This window comes from Furipterus horrens, unplaced genomic scaffold, assembly GCF_987537825.1.
Source record: "Furipterus horrens unplaced genomic scaffold, mFurHor1.1.pri manual_scaffold_1, whole genome shotgun sequence".
Lineage (NCBI taxonomy): Eukaryota > Metazoa > Chordata > Mammalia > Chiroptera > Furipteridae > Furipterus > Furipterus horrens.
In genome coordinates this window covers 81,799,409-81,819,072 of record NW_028327171.1, presented here as the reverse complement: position 1 = coordinate 81,819,072, position 19,664 = coordinate 81,799,409, and the positions used below count along the sequence as shown (strand labels likewise).

At 36.7% G+C, this 19,664-nt stretch overlaps 1 protein-coding gene across 1 annotated transcript in view; it reads right to left on the bottom strand.

Annotated features, from left to right (window-relative positions):
• Positions 1-19,664, bottom strand: part of LOC150021354 (ephrin type-A receptor 6) — a 917,557-nt gene that overhangs the window by 125,084 nt on the left and 772,809 nt on the right. Inside the window, exon 14 of the mRNA XM_090276016.1 lies at positions 13,229-13,438. Within this exon, the coding sequence (XP_090132142.1) occupies positions 13,229-13,438 (210 nt within the window). The remainder of the gene's footprint in view (positions 1-13,228; positions 13,439-19,664) is intronic.

The following is a 19,664-nucleotide window of genomic DNA, read 5'->3' as shown; positions in this document are numbered from 1 at the left end:
TTGGTTAACATCAAGGTGTGTGCTGAATACCTTGAGAAATGTGACTGGCATTTGATTATTCCTCATTGATTAGCATTTAGGTTAGAAAGACTGTATTTATTTCAGATATTTGTAGGTATAAAAGTGTAACGTATTATGTGATTTGGTGAACCATTTGTCCCGGGTCTTTTCTATGTTTATAGGCATCCTTTTGTGCTCAAAGCATTTGGTAGATTTTTTTTCAGATTTTAAAACAAAATTTCCCCCTCTGTTTGTGAATACCCTTTGTGAGTTGGGCACTAACTCAGAACCTTCATTCCCATTTGGTTATTAATCTAACTTACGGCTCTGGCATTTGCCTCCACCTGGGGACTGTGGTGGTTAAATTTGCATTGCTGAACTTGGCCTGCAGTGCCACCCAGCAGAGCCTTCTTCCTCAAATGTCTCTGCCAAGTCCAATGCTTCTTTCAAAAGCTAGGACCAACTCTTGTGAATACAGGGTGGGCTAGGAAAAAACCTGGGGAATTTTTGGTCTTTTCTACTTTTTTTATACCAGTGAAGACATCAACATCTTCAGCAAATCTTAATTGTCCCTATGCTTTCTGAATTTGAAACATATATTTTCTCCTAGGTTACAACCTCTATAGATTCCTTTAGATGTAGCCAAATTAGATATTTGGAATAATGTAAGCTTTTAACCTTTACAGATGTTGCCACTTCATCTGCTGTTGTAAAGTAGTGCTCTCCCACAAATGCACATAACATTTTTTAACAGCAGTCATATGTTTGCAGGAAATTCAAATCGATTTATAGGCATACCTTGGAGATGTTGTGGGCTTGGTTCCAGATCACAATAAATCATGATAGAATTGCAATATTTTTGGCTCGAGAGTCTTTCATTCAATTTTTTAAAAAGTATTTTTGAAGCCCAGTAGGACCAGATAGGCCTGTACTTCTTATTCCCAAATCATGAGTAATTGCCCAATAATTTTAAGAACTAGATTAGCAGAATGACTTTCAGTATATAAGAATCAAGTTCTGCTTTTAAAACCAATGTGCTCCTTGTTCTCCTTAGAGGTAGCTAGACACAAAGTGGTTTCTTGATATTACCTCCCTGTGTCAGAGACTCTATTCTCCAAGTGTAGAGAAATAAATTTAGAAAAAGGATGGTAGTCAAACTTTCTTTCTCAATTCCTTTACTTTGCAACATGAGTGGAAAATCTTATATGTATACATGAAAAAGACAGGCATGTTCACAGGTAAAATAAAAGAAAATCTACCCAGAAAGCAGCTGTTGAACCTGAATTTCTGAGTATGACATGTTGCAGAGCTGAAAGGAATGGTAATTAGTATTCTTTTCCTTCCTCAGTGTCATCTTCAACAGAATTTATACCAACCTCCTCATAATCCTTCTCAAGAGCAGCCATGTCTTCATGGTCCTCAGAAAACTCTCCTTCCTCCATGCTCTCACCCCTGTACCAGTGGACAAAGGCATGCTTTGTGTACATCAGGTCAAACTTGTGGTCCTGGGCACATGCTTGTCAGCATCTGTCTCGCTGAAGAATGTGTTGAAGGAGTCATCTCCCCCCACAATGGTCTTGTCACTTGGCATCTGACCATTGGGCCGAACGCCATGTTCCAGGCAGAACTCCCAGCAGGCTTTGCCAATCTGGACACCAGCCTGACCAATATGGATAGATATGCACTCATGCATGGCTGCAGGTTAGACACTGGATCCCAGTTACTGTCCCCAACAAGCTAAGAGTCAAGGCAAGTAATGCACTCTCTTCTTCTTTTTAAAGAAGACCCTTTAACATTTCTTCTAATACTGGTTTGGCAATGAGGAACTCCTTTAGTTTTTTTCTTGTCTGGGAAGCTCTTTATCTGTCCTTCAATTCTAAATGATAGCTTTGTTGGGTAGAGTAACATTGGTTTGTAGGTCCTTGCTTTTCATCACTTTGAATGTTTCTTGCCAGTCCCTTCTGGCCTGCAAAGTTTCTGTTGGGAAATCAGCTGACAGTCTTATGGGAGCTCCTCTGTAGGCAACAAACTGCTTTCTTCTTGCTGTTTTTAAGATTCTCTTTTTGTCTTTAATCTTTGGCATTTCAATTATGATATTCTTCATGTGAGCCTCTTTGGGTTCATCTTGTTTAGGACTCTCTGTGCTTACTATTTCTTTCACCAGGATAGAAAAAATTTCCATCATATATATATTTTTTCAAATAGGTTTTCAATTCCTTGCTCTCTCTCTTTTCCTTCTGGCAGCACCATGAGGCAAATGTTGGAGCACTTGACATTGTCTCAGAGGCTTCTTACACTAGCCTTGTTTTTTGTACTTTTTCCTTTTAGCTGTTCTTATTGTTTTCTGTTTTCTTATATTCCAAATCGCTGATTTTATCCTCTACTTTATCTACTCTACTATTGATTCCTGGTGACTTATTCTTTATTTCAGTTAGTCCATTCTTTATTTCTGACTGGTTCTTTTTTATGGTTTCCATGTTCTAGTTTATGACATTGAAGTTCTCACTAAGTTCCTTGAGCATCCTTATAACCATTGTTTTGATCTCTGTATCTTATTGTTTGCTTGCCTCCATTTCATTTAGTTCTTTTTCCAGAGATGTCTCCTATTCTTTCATTTAGTACCTGTTTCTTTGTCTCCTTATTTTGGCTGCTTCCCTGTGCTTGCTTCTATGTATTAAGTAGAGTTGCTATGTCTCCTGGACTTGGTAGAGTGGCCTAATGTAGTAGGCGTCCTTTAGGGACCCGTGTTGCAGTCTCCCTGATTACCTGAGCTGAGTGCTCCAGGTGTTTACCCTGTGTGGGCTGTGCATACTGTTCTGTTGTCATTGAGACTTGATTGCTGTTGGCACATTACTGGTCGGGGTTAAGCCCCAAGGCCCATCAGCTTTGAGGACCAGCTTCAAGTACAGTGGATGGACTGCTGTTCAAGGCCTGACCCCATGGAGCAGGACTTGATTTAGTGGGGCTTTGGTGCCCCTCAAGTGTATTGCTTGTGGAGTTGGTTGGTTGCTGCTTCCATGTGGTCTGAAGTTCAACTCTGGGCACATTGGCTCTGAGGCCTCTTGGGAGGTACAAGGTCAGCTACCAGCTGTGCTCTGCTTGGGGCCACCTGGCATGAGCTACAGAGTGATCTGCAGATGGCTGATACTTATGCTTGCTTAGATGTGCCCTGGAGAGGCCAAGCTATGAATTGAGGTTGGCTGCTGTCAGTGCCAGGTCTGACGTAACTTAGCAAGTAGTACAGGGCACAGAGAGGTCAGATTTGGCTTGTTTGAGAGATTTTTGGAAAGTTCAAAAAATAAGCAAGAGAGACCATTTATATAGAAAAGCCACTGGAACTTGCTTGAGTGAGCCCACAATTTGGTTGTGGTGGTATCTCAGGGAATCACTAGGGTGGGGTTAACAGCTTTAGCCAGGCTGATAGAGATTCAGATATGGTGTCTTCCCAGCAGCTTTGTGGCAGGGGAGGAAAGGAACAATGGCCTCTGCTAGCACTTCTGTCTGGGAGAAAGCTGCTCCTCAAGTCCTTGCCATAAAGCCAGATAATTCAGTTCATCTTCTTGTGTTCCTGGTGTCTTTGGAGCTGCTGCCTTGGCAGCAGAGCTCAGAGGGAGTGAGTTTGAGTAAGTCTGTGTGCCAGCCCTTTAAGAGGAATACCTAGGACTCCTTGAGCCTCTGTCTTACTTACCCACAATTTTATTTTTACAGCCTGGAGTTATGGGGACTGTTCTTCCTGGCACTGTAGCACTTGCCCTGGGGTTCTGATGTGGAGCTGGGACCCCTCACTGCTCAGGAAGGACCTCCACAGCTGAGGTATCCCTCCTAATTTTTAACTGCCATACATGGGTGTGGGCCCAGTCTGTTGTTCTGTGTCTCTGCCCCACCTGTCAGTCTTGATGTGGCTTCTTTAAACCCCTAGTTGTAGGACTTCCATTCTGCTAGATTTCAGATGGTTCTGAATGATGGTTGTTCTGTAGTTTAGTTGTAATTTTGATGTGGTTGTGGGAGGTTCCTAGTACCTATGCCAACATCTTGACTGGAATTTAGCTTGGCTTCTTACTGTTATGTATGACTGAGATAGACAGTCCTCTCTATCTTCCAGATTTCTGATAGAGCTATCCATTTCTTCAGTCCCTTTCTCCTCCATGCATAATAATCTCTATATCTTTTTCATTTGTTTTACTATGAAGAATTATGTAATGATCACAAGTCATTGTTCCCTAAACTTTGGAGATGAGGCTTTATCAGGAAGCGATTCTTTAGATATTAATTTTCTCTGGTATTGTTGATTCTCATTTCCATTTTATACTCAAGACCTGCCACTGTCAATTCACCCAAGTAGTACATTTCAAACAAGTTTTGTGCCCTTCTGATATGACCATCTCAGAGATCTACCATTAAGATTTTGGGTCATTGGGTCTGTGATCCAAGCTGGTGTATATGGTGTTTACCTTTTGAACAGTAATTAAAGATGACTCTTTCATTCAATCTAACACATGCTTTCTTTGGCTTAGTATAAAGATTTGTTGCCCTTTCATCTCCATTGTTGTGGGTTTGTTTTCTGGTATTGAGGCTCAAAGTGTGGAGACATTGATTTCTGAGAATATAGCTTTTATACCTTAGATTATTAGAATTTCCTTCAAAAAGCTTATATTGACAGAGGTAAATAAAAACCATTAGGTTTTCTTTGCATGAATTAGTTCATCATACATTTGCTGGTCAAGGGTACTTTTTTTCCTTTGAAATTAGGAAACCTAATATTGGCACATCAATTTCTTCCTCTTCAGCTAGCTGTAATGGTCTATACATTTGACTGATTTCGATTGACTGCTATCACAGTATCTGTCAAATGTGAACTGGTATTTTTTTTGTGTGTGTGTGAGTGGCATAGTCCCTTTCTTAGTGATGAATTTGGTTCATCTGAGCAGGATTTCATTGTTTTTCATTCTTCTAAGATTTATACATTCACCATCTTTTTATTGAAAAAATATTTAAATCTTCATATTACAGCATTTTGATAACATTGCTATTTTTCTCACTTTTTTTCATTATACTTAGCCCACTGAATTTACATTTGCCTAGAAGAAACTGTCATTTACTTTACTTTTTCAGTGAATTCTGTTTATATTTTGATATGTAACTTTTTGGGGGCTAATAGATTTCATGGTCCTCTATTTAAGGGTCTGCCATTGTTCTCAAAGCTGTCATACCCCTTCATTTTTAGCTTGGTTAAATATTAAGACACAATTGAAGTAAAAGTCATTCTTCAGGCTGGGCCTGGTTCACCTAGGGGAGACTTAGTGTAAGATGCATTTTACGAAATATTGTATGTTAGCACAGTGTTACCTCCACCACCAATGACCTGATGAATAGAGAATCCTATCTTAAAAATCCAAGGAATCAGAAACATCTCTCAGTACACATCCTTTTATTCAGTGAATCAGTTATTAATAATTTTAAATAAAAACATTAAAAATTTTCTTACTGAATAGCTTACTACAGTTAACTCTTTTGTTTAAAAAAGGGAAAATTCTGAGTATGTTTTACTAGCAGATTAAATGTGATTTCCAGGAAAATTTCAGTTACTCATGTAAAATTAAAGTACTTAAAGGCAGAATAGTGAATCATCTAAAATAATTTTCATCTCACTTTCATTAAAAATACTTATTCTTCAACCTGGGCATGCTTCAAGATTGAAAAATGCATGTCAAAACATCAAGCCAATTTATAAACACTTGAATTAAGTAAAGAAAGAATGTTGCTCAGATCTTTCCTCAATTTAAAATACTCATGTAAATATGTCCCCCTCATGCTGCTCCATTATTTGCTATAATTCTTTCCATGTTGGGTATAAACCATGCCTTCTTTGATTGATAGCATATTTGTCTTCTCTCATATTTTATGGAGAATAGAGGAGGTTAAGTGTTGGAGCTTGGAAGAAGTCTTATGAATGCAAAATAAATAGAATTAACAGGTTGACAGAACTGTGATCATGCAGATTATGTGTTGTCAATATGAGCTCTGTATTTCAACCAAGGAAGTACTCATATGGCATTGCTGTTGTCAAAGTCAAAAGCAAGATTTTCCTTGAGTAACACAAAATAAACAAAATTGAAAGTTAGAATCAAGGAATCTTAATTTTTAGCAGATATGGTGATAAACTAATTCTTTCATTTTATTTTGATCTTTAAAATATAAGAAAAGGAGTTATTCATTATAATTTAAAAAATCTGAACAGTAGTTGGCATTATATATTAAATAAAACATCTTTTCAAATGGATGTGTGATTCTTAATATATCTTTCAATGTACTTTTTAGGTAAATAAGACTTCACTTTCCTTCTTTAGAGCAAAGAAGCTTAACACTTCAATGTAAGTTTAAGACTGGTTACCTTGCAATATTCAAATGAGAGTCCCTGCTCTGCCACAGGATATATAGTTGTCCATGTAAATGTGTGACAGATTCAGAAAAGGAAGAGGTTTCTTAGCATCTACATTACAACAGATACGAGATCATGTAATCAAATGAGAACAATCTGAACTTAGAAAATTTCATGCAGATTATATTATGTCATTAACTATATATGTATTGTTAGGTGTGGTTCATTGGTTCATAATCATTCACCAGTTACCCCTAGATAGCTGGTACGCTTTCATAGAATTGGCAAATAAAAGCAAGGTCTCATCCTCATTGAGCTCCTATTTTTGTGAATTTTTTCCCCCTTCTATCTTTAGCCCACACTGCACATTTCTTACTTTTCATGTCATCACAAGTTCTTAAGGTCCCTTTACAAAGGTGTGATATATGCATATTTTAGTACAGGTCTTTCCGGGAAACTCCGCTACTACTGTTGTAGCCATCATGCTACTTTGGTGTTTGCACATCTGTTGGTTTTATCATGCTTCACTGTATTTGGTTACTCTTGGTCCTCTCTCTGTATAGTCATTTATCTGTTCTCAAGAATCCCTTTATGACAAAAATTCATAGACACAGGCAACATATGGTGGTTACAAAAGGAAAGGGGAGTGGGATAGTAAAAGGTAAATGGGGTCAGGTATATGGTAGAAAGAAGATTTGACTTAAGGTGGTGAGCGCACAATGTAATATACAGATGATGTATATAGAGTTGTACACATTAAACCTATATAGTCTTATTAACCAATGTTCCCCTAATAAATTTAATTAAAAAACCTCTTAAAAATAAATCCTTTTATTTTTGGTTATTGGCTCTCCAAGGAAAAGGGCCTTAAATATAGTTGCTCCAAAATAAGCTGTGTTCAGTACATGTTGAATGAATAGGTCTTAGACCTAAAGCAGAGTATGCAAAACACTGGGGTGGAGGAGGGTGGGAAATGGGGAAATGATGCAGGGGCTAAGAAGCATAATCAGTGGGTACAAAATAGGGGGATGTTAAGAACAATATAGGAAAGAGTGAAGACAAAGAACTTATATGCAGGACCCATGGACATGAACTAAAGGAGGAGGGATTGCTGGAGGTAAGTGGGATTACTGGGCAGAGAGGAGCAAATGGAAAAAAAAATGGAACTAGTGTAACAACACAATAATAAAATATACTTTTAAAAATAATAAATAAGTAAATAAAGATTCCATTAGACTGAGAGTTGAGGGGAAAGTCAGGGTAGAGGAAACGGAAAGATAAAAAGGTATGGAAGTTTGGGAGAGTGAATGATCACGGTGATGGAAATGCCAACAGTTTGGAATGAGGGTGAAGAGCAGTGGAGGGGCCTAGTTGTGAAGGTGGTTGACTGGTACTTCAAGGTTTTTCTATAGCAATTAAGAGACAGACATTGATAGATTTAAATGGGGAAATAAAATGCATGCATGCCTTAGATGCTATTAGTAACAACAGTATGAAGAAAGGTAAAGTAGGGGAGGGGAGGGAATAAGAGGGGAGGAGGGAAGGGAGAGGAAGGAAGGGGAGGGGAGGAAGTACAGGAGGACTAGTAACCAGGAGACCAGTTTGGGCATTACTGTTATAGATCCAAAAGCTACATGGCTTTAGGTCACAGGTACTCTGTCTCAAAGTCATAACCTAATGCCAGATTGAGTGTTGACATTCTGATGAAATTCTGTGTAAAAATTTTAGGACTTTATGTAAATACACTTAGGCCCCAAATATTTTTATTTTCTGTTTAAAGAAATGAAATGGTTAAAAAACTGCCTAGTGAAGATATATCTCATTTAAACAAACCCTGAATAATAAAATATAAGAAGAACAATGGCCATTTATTTGAAAATGATTCTTTGTTCTATAAAAACATTTATATAAAAATAACTTTAAGAGCAAGGTCCCTTGATATATATTTTTAATGTATGATTTCATTTTTTAAAGTAATGTTTGTTGGAACATGTTCTTACCATAAATGATTTTGATCTTTTCTCTTGCTGTGTAAGCATAATTTCTATTTCCTCATTATTTATAAATGGTTTTATAATTGGTGTTAAGAAGGGTTAGGAGGAAAGGGAGGCTTACAGAGGGTTCTAAAAACAGGAAGACATGATGGATAAACATTTTTTGTAATCTTCAAGAAGAAAGTTCTTAGAGTAGTATTCAACACAGATATTTCCATTAAGATGATTTTACCAAGCCCTGGCTGTTGTGGCTCAGTGCATTCAGCATCGGCCTGCAAGCCAAGTATAGCTGGTTCGATTCCAGTCAGGGCACATGACTAGGTTGCACATCAGGTCCCCATTTGGGGGCGCGAGCAAGAGACAACCACACAGTGATGTTTCTCTCCCTCTCTATCTCCTTTTCCCTTCTCTCTAAAAATAAAATAAACAAACGAATAATTAAAAAAAAAAACTAATAGAGGGTCAAAATGATGAAGAAAAAAATAGGTTAAAAAAAAAGATGATTTTACCAATGTAGAGAACCACATATCACAGCAAAGATCAATAAAAACTGGTTAAAAAACAGGTTGGAAAAATGGAGTAAAGAGTGTAAGAACAGTACAGGTTAATGTACTGAAGGGGTCAGTCAGAATGTGGAGCGGAAGGGCCAGACCCAAAAGAGATGTGACAAGATAGATTACTCTGACGAACTATGCTAATATGAGTCCATTAGCACCCTATTTAGAAAATGTATACATGTAATATATAAGAACATATTAACGACATTATAAATTACACTAAAGTAAATAAAACTGAAATTTATGACTATACATAAACAGAAATTCCTTCCTATAATTTTTAAAGCATATTTTATTGATTATGTTGTTACAGTAGTTCCAATTTTTTCCCCCTTTGCTCCCCTCTGCCCAGTATCCCCCTTCCCTCCAGCAATCCCAACCACCTTAGTTCATGTCCATGGGTCCTGCATATAAGTTCTTTGGCTTCACCCTTTCCTATACTATTCTTAACTTTCCATCTATTTTGTACCAACTGATTATGCTTCTTAGTCCTTTCACCATTTCCCCATTTCTCCCCTCCACCCCAGCTGATAACCCTCCAAATGATTCTTATACCTATGATTCTGTTCCTATTCTGGTTTGCTTAGTCGAATTTTGTTTTAAATTTTTAGATTCAGTTGTTGATAGTTCTGAGTTTGTTGTCCTTTTAGTGTTCATAGTTTTGATCTTCTTTTTCTTAAGGAAGTCCCTTTGACATTTCATATAATAACGGCTTGGTGATGATGAACTCCTTTAGCTTCACCTTGTCTGGGAAGCACTTCATCTGCCCTTCCATGCTAAATGATAGCTTTGCTGGGTAGATTAATCTTGGCTGTATGTTGCTTTTCATCACATTGAATACTGCTTGCCAGTCCCTTCCTGCCTGCAAAGTGTCCTCTGAGAAATCAGCTGATAGTCCTATAGGTACCCCCCTGTAGGCAACTCTCCACCTCTCTCTTGCTGCCCCCGGACTCTGTCTTTATCTTTCACCTTTGGCACCTCACTCATGGTGTGTCCTGGTATGGTCCCCTCTGGGTCCAGCTCGCCCGGGACACTCCATGCTTCCTGGACCTGTGTGTCCATCTCCTTCACAAAATTTGGAAAGTTTTCCTCATTTTTTTCAATTCTTGCTTCCTCATTCTGCACTGGTTGACCGTTTTTTTCTTCCTTGTGTTCCGAATTATTGATTTCAACCCCGGTTTCCTTCCCCTCACCATTGGTTTTATGTGGATTTTCCTTCGTTTCACTTAGCATAGCCTTCACTTCTTCTCTTATGCGTTTGCCTTACTCAAGCATATCTGTCAAGTCTGTGAGCATCTTTATCACCAGTGTTTTGAATTCTGCATCTGTTAATTTGGCTATCTCCTCGTAGCTTAGTTCTCCCACTGGAACCTTGATCCGTTTCCCCTTTTGGGCCATACTTCTCTGTCTCTTCATTCTGACAGGCTCCTGTGTTTGTTTGATTCTGCCTCCTAGGTAGAGTTGTCACTTATATTACGTTGAAAGGGGTGGAGGCTTAGGGATTCGTCAGTACAGGGTGACCTTTTTTACCACATTATGGCACTGTATGTGGGGGAGGGGTCCAAGAGGGAACAATGCCGCCTGCCCAGGACTTGCCCTTTTTCCAGGCACCTCTGCCACTTCTGCACTGGACTGGTGCCCCTCTAGCTGCTGCCCTGGAAGTCGTTTCCAGAGTGGGTGGGTATGCGCACATTCTAGGACCATGGGGCCATTTTAAACAAGTGGACTGTATTGAGACTGGCAATTTCTGCCTCCACCCCAACCTCCAGTGGTCTGCACAGTCAGAGGCAATGAGGCTTGATTTTCTCCGGTGCTGGGACCATGGGCTTCGAGGTCTGGTAAGGAGCTGGGAATGCTCCCCAGGTGTCCCTCCTGATGTTTTAAAATGAATGACTGTGCTTTCTGCTGGGCTGTTGCTACCACAGCTGCTGCTGCAGCTGCCGCCACCACCACACTGTGTCCTCTCTGCCCGGCTCCACCCCTCCTACCTGTCTGGATGAGTATTTCTTCTTTATATCTTTGTTTGCTGGACTTCCATGTAGTTTGGTTTTCTGGAACTTCTGGTTGTTTCTAGTTTTGAAGTAGTTGTATTCCTTCTTTTTTGTGGCGGGAGATGCAGCATGTCTGTCTATGCTCTCATCTTGGCTGGCAGTTTGGAATCTTTTAATATTTGGTTCAAATTTTGTCTATTTTTGTGAAGACTTCTCCAGACTTCTGTGTTTTGGTACTGCCATATTTCTTTTTCAGATCTTTAGGACAACACTTAATGCAAGTAAGCATCCCAGTCTGTCTACACTGACAAAGTGTAAGCTCTTTGAAGGCAAGAGCTCTGCCATTTAAAGTAGTGAATGTCCATGCTCATAATAAGTTCAAGTAATCAGTATATGATAGTTTGGTACCCCAAGATCCTCTGAGCACTTAGATATTTCTGAGATTTAAAAAAATGTGCTTGATTACATTATTTACCATTTAATTGATACTTGTTAAATTCAGACACATTTCTTAATTGAGATGTAATATATAGTTTTTAAGAAGCACTTTCTGGAGTGTTAATATTATGGGTACTTAATTTTATGTTTAATTCTGGAGTCAAATTTAAATTACAATAGCACTATTCTAGGTTTCTCAGTCTCTATAATCATATAAGAGAGAATATGCTTGGAATTCATATGTCAAAACTGACCCAACTGAACATATATATAAAATACAAAACTTGAATTACCCTGCCAATTTTATTAGAATCTTAAATTTAGCTATGAGCTTCCTCTTTTAAAAAGCACTTGAAGTATTTTTAATAAGGGATTTCAAGTACACCTGTATAAGTATACAAAGAGTCTAGTCGTTATTTCTTATTAATTCTTCATTTTCCTATCTTAATTTGTTTTTGTAGAGTATTCGTTGAATTTTTTATAAATATTATGCTTTATAATACTTATATAACTTTAAACACTATTCTCCAAAGTTGTAAATAATATGCATAAGAGAAAAATCTTAGATGCATTGTTTTATAACTTAAAAAGTTGCTTGAAGTTATACAGTTATAACAATAAAAGAGAAGAAAATAAGTTATTAAAGAAAATAATTGTGACATTTCCAATTAGAAAATGAATTTTAAAATATCGTTTTTTCCCCAAAATAAATAATTGTTTTCAGATTGTTAGACTTATTTTTAAGAAGCTTTTTGTTCAAATTAAAAGATCAATAGATACTCTACCTTATACATCAGACTCTGGAAAATTGACTTCTTTTCATTAGAACCATATTTCTCTGTTTTTGAGAAATTAATGAAAATATCAATGATAAATTAATATCGAGCATTTCTACAAAACATATATAGTAAGGGCATAACCTATTTTATTCATAATATTAAACTCGCATCTAATATGAAGTAATTTTTTACAGTGAAGTTTCAAAAGACTCTCATAGAAAATGAAATAAAAGGGAACTACGTAATGGATTTGCCTCTTAAAATAATATGTAAGGTTAGAAAAAGAGAAGAGAATAAAATATTTTGAATAATTTTACTACTTATTTTTCATTGAAGCTGACTATCAAGTGAGCCAATGGTAAGAGGTTTAAAAGTAACAGAGTATAGTACAGTTTTATAAATTATAAAAGAGACTTTGAGACTGAACTCCTTGAAACAATCACTAAACAATTAGTGGGATGAAATGGTTTTAAGTATGAAATGTCTAAACAATATATTTTTGAGTTAGGTTGAGATCATATAATTTACATATGATAGTTTGGTTCTAAAGTGTTAGCCTTTTATTCTTGCTCACATTTCCCCCAGATATCATTCAAATAAAGGTTTAGAGTGTAGTTATATATCTCCAGAGGAACCTATACATATTGTTCATTTTTAAGTATTATCAGATCATTCCATAACATTTGCTATGAAGAAAAAAATGTCATTTCATAACCACCGGCTCTTCACTATCACTGACTTAATTGATTGCACCATTCTTCAATGCAAAGAACTCCATTGAATGAAGATAATTACTAAAGTATCAAAAATACCTCAGGCAAAGGCAGATCTGTGTGAAGGCATGGACCTTAAGAATATGTTAAAATGAAGTTCCAGTACCATGGAAGAAATAAAACAATTAAATAAAAGAAGGTTTTGTTTTGTTTTAAATCAGGCACTCAGATAGTCACTATTTTTCAATTAAATAATGATGTTGGGAAATTGACAAATGAGATCAGAAAATTATAAAAACAGAATTACTTTAATGACATTAAAAATTAAAAACAATAACAGCAAACAAACTATATTGGAAAGGAACATGTAAACTTACAGTTGTTGTATAGGCAGCTTCTGGATCATCTTCCAGCACCCGGGACAGACCAAAATCAGAAACTTTGCATACTAAGTTGCTGTTGACCAATATATTCCTAGCTGCTAGATCCCGATGAACATAACCCATGTCAGAAAGATACTTCATTCCTGATGCAATGCCTCGAAGCATACCGACCAGCTGGATGACTGTGAAGTGGCCATCGTGTTTCTGAAAGAGAATCACAATTGTTAACATTGATTTATTTTAATGTAGTGTGTGTGCATGCATACTTGTGTGTGTAGTATTAAATAAAATCTATGAACTTATTTTACTGGATTCAGTGAATGGAAGCATCAAGTTTTCTGACCATTGACTAAGAGGCATAACAAAATGTAAGAATCTGTTTGACATTTAGAGGAAAGAAAACTCTAGCTGGAAGTGATGAAGGATAACAAATAAAGGATAGAAGGGAACCAACCAAATTAACTTCCAGAAAAAATAATTGCAAAAACTTTAAGAAGCGGGAAGTAAAGTCAAATAAGCAATGGTTATCAAGAAAATAGAATTCACTTTCCATGGTTATGAACTCAGAACCAGCCATACAGGTGGGCAGAAGGGCAGCAAGGTCTAGGATTGGATGAAAGATGTGTGATGACTGGAAATACAGTAAAAAATGATCATTCAGAAAAGAAGAAAAATTGATTGTATAAACAAGAAACAAGTTAGGGAAAGCTGCAGGAGAAAGAAAAAAGAAACGCAAAAAGAAAATAACTACATTTTCCTATTCTTTCATGATATATAGAGCAAATAGGAAGTAGTTGGAAATTGACTGAAAACAGGTCTGTTTTAGTTCCCAGTTGGAAAGATTAAATGAAATATGAGTAACAAGCCAGGCACAGCAGTGGTATGTAGCAGTCAACCCCTTGAATATTTATTCTTCTCACCTTGATTTAAAAACAAAAACAATATATATATATATATATATATATATGTATATATATATATATATATATTTAAAGAAACAACATCAAAATGCCAAGATGTATACGCCAATAAGAACAGATACAAACAGTACCCTACAAATTAGAGAAAATAAAAATAAAGGTTTTAAGTTTGAAAAAATAATAAATATTGTTATACTTAGTTATTTGGAGATTGTTGCCTTTAAGGGAGCCATAGAGAAACATGAAAGATCCTCAAGTTGGTTTTACACATCAGGTAACATTTATTTATGAATGATATTAAAAATGAATATCTAGTTAGAGATTATAGGACCATATTTCCTTATACAGATCGGTAGAAGCATAAATAAGAGTATCTTAAATTTTGCAAAGTTAAACAGTTTTCATAGATATCTGACTTAAAACTACAGAGTGGCTTAGACACAGGGATGATTTGACCATACCACAGTGTCACAATATCCAATACATTGATGATTCATTGGTCGGGCAAATGAAGAAGATTATACTACAAATGAGATAAACTTTGTATTACTATACCAACTTATCTCCCTGATAGCTCTCTGATAACATCACCCAACTCAAGTGCAGAGTAAGGAAAAAAACCCTCTCTTAAAAGAAATATTCTGTGGTGAGAGTATCCATTGAAGCAGGCTCTTCTGTATAATTAATGTATAAAAGATAACTTAGCAAAGAAAATCTTTGGTGTTATTAGCTCTTAATGTTTCCAATTCATCTTCTTAGACAGTGTACTATTAGATGAAATCTTCCTCTTTTATCATGTGCCCTACCTACCTCTCCACTATTAGGAATCTCAAAGCCTTTGAGTAGAATTGAAAGCATAAATTCCTTTGGCCAAGAAAGAATTACATTAAATTTAAAGAGGTCTTTCTTCTACCAATTAGAAAATAAAGTTGATTGGTGTCACAGTCTTGAGAATGAAGAATTTCTACGTAGTAGGAAATTCTAATGGACCATCTGAAAACTAAGAAATGCCTCAGTTTCCTTATCCACACTATGAGACTGGAATAAGTCAGAGTTGTAGTGAGAATCACATATAAAACACAAAGCGGCCCCTGACTTATTTTAATAATAATAATTTAATAAAATGTTGTTATTATGATTATATGTAATTTTTATAATTTTAATACATCAGAAAATTCTCACACTTTTCTGAAAAATCAATTGGTAACATAAACTCGTGTCATAAGGAGAAGTAGTTATTTAACAACAGGTTGAAATTTAATTTCCTATTTTTCTGAGGGTGGCACAAAGCACTAAGTTATTTTTAAAACCATTTTCAGAGCAGGTTTTAGGTTCACAATAAAATTAAGAGTAAGAAAATTTTCATATATGTTGTGCTCACACTCAGGCATAGCCTCCTCCATTATCAACATCTCTCACCACAGTGGTACATTTGTTACAACTGAGGAACATACATTGATACATCATTATCACTCAAAGTTTATATTAGGCTTCATTATTGGTTTGGACAAATCTATAATGACATGTACCCAGTATTACGTATCATACATAGTATTTTCACTGCCCTAAAAATCCTCTGTGTTCCAGTTATTCACCATGCCCACCCCCAATCTTGGGAACCACTGATCTTTTTACAGTCTCCATAGTTTTGCTTTTTCTGGAATGTTCTATAGTTGGAATTATACAGTATGTAGTCTGCTCAGATTAACTTCTTTCACTTAGTAATATGCATTTAAAGTTTTTCCATGTCTTCTCATGGCTTGATTGTTCATTTATTTTTAGTGCTGAATCTGATTAATATTCCATTGTCTGGGTATACCAAAGTTTATTTATCCATTTTTTTCTGAAGAACATCTTGATTGCTTCTACTTTTGGAAATTCTAAATAAAGCTTCTATAACCATCTGTGGTTATAGCATATTTATGGTTGCAGGCTTTTATATGCACACGTTTTCAACTTCTTTGGGTAAATGCCAAAGAGGGAAATAGCTGGATTGTGTGATAAGAGAATGTTTAGCTTTGTAAGAAACTTCCCAACTATCTTCCAAAGTGCCTGTACCATTCAACATTTCCACCAGCAGTGAAGGAGAGTTCGTGCTGCTCCATATCCTCACAGCATTTTGGTCAGTTACTGATTTTGGCCATTCTAATGAGTGCACAGTGTTGCCTGATTTTACGTTGCAGCTCTCTGATGACATATGGTGTGGAGCCTCTTTTCAGGCACTTATTGGCCATCTATATATTTTATTTTGTGAGGTGTCTGTTAAGGTCTTTGGTCCACTTTTCATCAGGTTGTTTTCTTATCGTGAGTTTTAAGTGTTCTTTGTGTATTTTGGATAACTGTCTTTTATCAGATGTGTCTTTTGCAAATATTTTATCCCTGTCTGTGTTCCGTCTTCTCATTTTCTTCACATTGTCTTTTGCAGAGCAGAAGTTTTAAATTTTAATGACATCCAAGTTATTCTTTCTTTCTTGAATTGTGCCTTTGGTGTTTTATCTAAAAAGTCACTGACATATCCAATGTTGTCTAAATTTTCATTTTATCTTCTAGCAGTTTTATGATTTTGCCTTTACAGTTAGGTCTGTGATCCATTTTGAGTTAATTTTTTGTGAAGAAAATAAGGTTCTGTGTCTAGATTCACTTTTTTTGCAAGTGGATGTCTAACTGTTCTTGCATCATTTGTTGAAAAGACAAATTTTTCCTCCATGGTATTACCTTTGTTTCTTTGTCAAAAACCTGTTGACTATGTTTATTATAGGGTCTCTATTCAGTTCCAGTGATCTATTTGTTTATTCTTTCACCCGTACCACACTTTTAATTATGTAGCTTTATAATAAGTCTTTTTTTAAAAAAAGCTCTATTGATTATGCTGTTACAGTTGTCCCAATTTCTTTTCCCTTTGTTCCCCTCCACCCAGTGAGCTTCCTCCCTCTAATTGTCCCCAACCCTTAGTCCATGCCCATTGGTTGTGCATATAGTTCTTCTCAACATCTTCCTGTCTACTCCACTCCCTCCTACTATGCTTCTTAATTCCTGCATCATCTCCCTTCCTTTTCCCCTTCCTCCTCCCTGCTGACCTCCCCCCATAATATTCCCCATACCTATAATTCTTTGCTGACTCTCATTGCCTAGTTTGCCTTTTTGATTCCCTAGCTTCTGTTGTTGGTTCTTGTGATGCAGTTTTCATTTTAATGTTCATAGTTTTGATCCTCTTTCTCCTAAACAAGTCCCTTTAACATTTCATATAACAATGGTTTAGATCTGATGAACTCCTTCAGTTTTACTTTGTCCTGAAGCACTTTCTCTGCCCTTCTATTCTGAATGACAACTGTGCTGGATAGAGTAATTGTAGCTGTAGGTTTTTGATTTTCATTCCTTTGAATATTTCTTGCCAGGCCCTTCTTGCCTGCAGAGTTTCTTTTGAGAAATCAGCTGAAAGTCTTATTGGGACCCCTTTGTAAGTAATTCCCTTCTTCTCTCTTGTTGCTTTTAAGATTCTCTCTTTATCCTTCATTTTTGACATTTTGATTATGTGTCTTGGTGTGGTTCTCCCTGGGTCCAGTTTATTTGGAACTCTCTGTTCCAGCACCTGTAAGTCTATTTCTTTCCCCAAGTTAGGGAAATTCTGCTTCATTATTTGTTCACATAATTTTTCAGTTTCTAGTTCTTCTTCTTCACCTTCTGGCAACTCCATGATTCAGATGTTGGCCTGCTTATAGCTGTCCCATAGGTTTCTGAGCCTCTTCTCATTTTCCTCACTTTTTGTTTCCTCTTTCTCTACTGGTTGACTGTTTGTTCCGTCCCTATGTTCCGATTTGTTGATTTGACCCCTGGTTTTCTTTCCCTCACCATTAGTTTTATATATGTTTTTGTTCATTTCTGCAGGACTAGCCTTCATTCCTTCACTGTCTTGTTTAAGATATGCTGTTATGTCTGTAAGCATTTTGATAACCAAAGCTCTGAACTGTGCCCCAGAAAGATTTCCTATCTGCAGATTTGTTAGATTAGATATTTGCTGTCTGGTCAGCTGTGTCACTGGGATCTCTATTATGATCTGTGCCATCCTGACAGTTTTGTGTTTACCTTTGATTCCTGGGTGGGGCTGTCATACTTCCTACGCTACAGGGGAGGGGGGGAGCCCTGTGCACTCGTCACAACTGGGCAATCCTTCTCACCATGCTGTGGTGTTTTCTGTGGGGGTGGGGGTCCAAGATGGATTCCTGCCATTCACTCTCCGCTGAAAGACTGAGAGCCTCCTCCTCCATCCCCACCCCCTCTGGGCCTCACAGTCCAAGGCAATGGGGGTCTGCCTTCCCTGGCATTGGAATCGCAAGCTGACAGGTCTGGTCTGCAGCAAGAGTGCTCCCCAGGTGCTTCTCACCTCTCCTTAAATATGGGTGGTTGTGCTTACCGCCGTCCCACTGCCATCTCCGCTGCTGCCGCTGCCAGCACAGTTTAATCTCTCCACCCTGAATTTGCCCCTCCTACCCATCTGGATGAGCACTACTTCTTTATAACTTCATATGTTGGACTTCCATTTATTTTCTGGAACTTCTGGTTATTTCTGGTTTTATGATAGTTGTATTCCTTCTTAGTTGTGGAGGGAGATGGAGCATGTCAGTCTAGGGCCTCCATCTTGACCGGAAGTCTATATATAATAAGTCTTGAAGTCACGTAAAGTTAGTCCTCCAACTTCATTCTTCTTCAATACTATATTAGCCATTCTGGGTCTTTGCTTCTACATATAAACTTTAGAATCAGTTTGTTGATATCCACAAATTAACTTACTGAAATTTTGATTGGGATTGCATTAAAATTATACATCATTTAGGAAGAACCAACATTTTCATAATATTGAGTCTCCCTATCCATAAACATGGAACATCTCTCCATTTATTTAGTTATTTTATTTTAGTTATCAGAGTCTAGTAGTTTTCCTAATATACATCTTGTACATATATTGTTAGATTTATACCTAAGTATTTCATTTTGGGAGTGTTAATGTAAATGGTATTGTGTTTTTACTGTTAAATTCCAGTTGTTCATTGCTGGTATATAGAAAAGGAGTCTTTGGTAGAGTCTTTAGGGTTTTCTAAATAATATTATGTTATCTACAAATAGAGACAGTTGTATTAATTTTTTTTCTGATTAGAGTGACTTTTAATTCTTTTTCTTGCGTAATTGCTCTGGTTAGGTCTTCCAATATTATAGTGAACAACAATGATGAGAGTGGGTATGTTTGTCTTATTCTTAATTTTAGGGGAAAAGCTTTTAGCTTATCACAGTTGAGTTTGATGTTAACTCTGGGCTTGTCATATACCACCTTAATTTTGTTGACTATGTTCCCTCTATACCCACATTGTTGAGATTTTAAAATAATAAATGGATATTGAATTTTGTCAAATGATTTTTCTGTATTTATTGAGATGATCATATGAGTATTGTACTTCATTTTGCATGTGGTGAATCATATGAATTAATTTGTGGATGTTGAACCACCTTTGAACCCC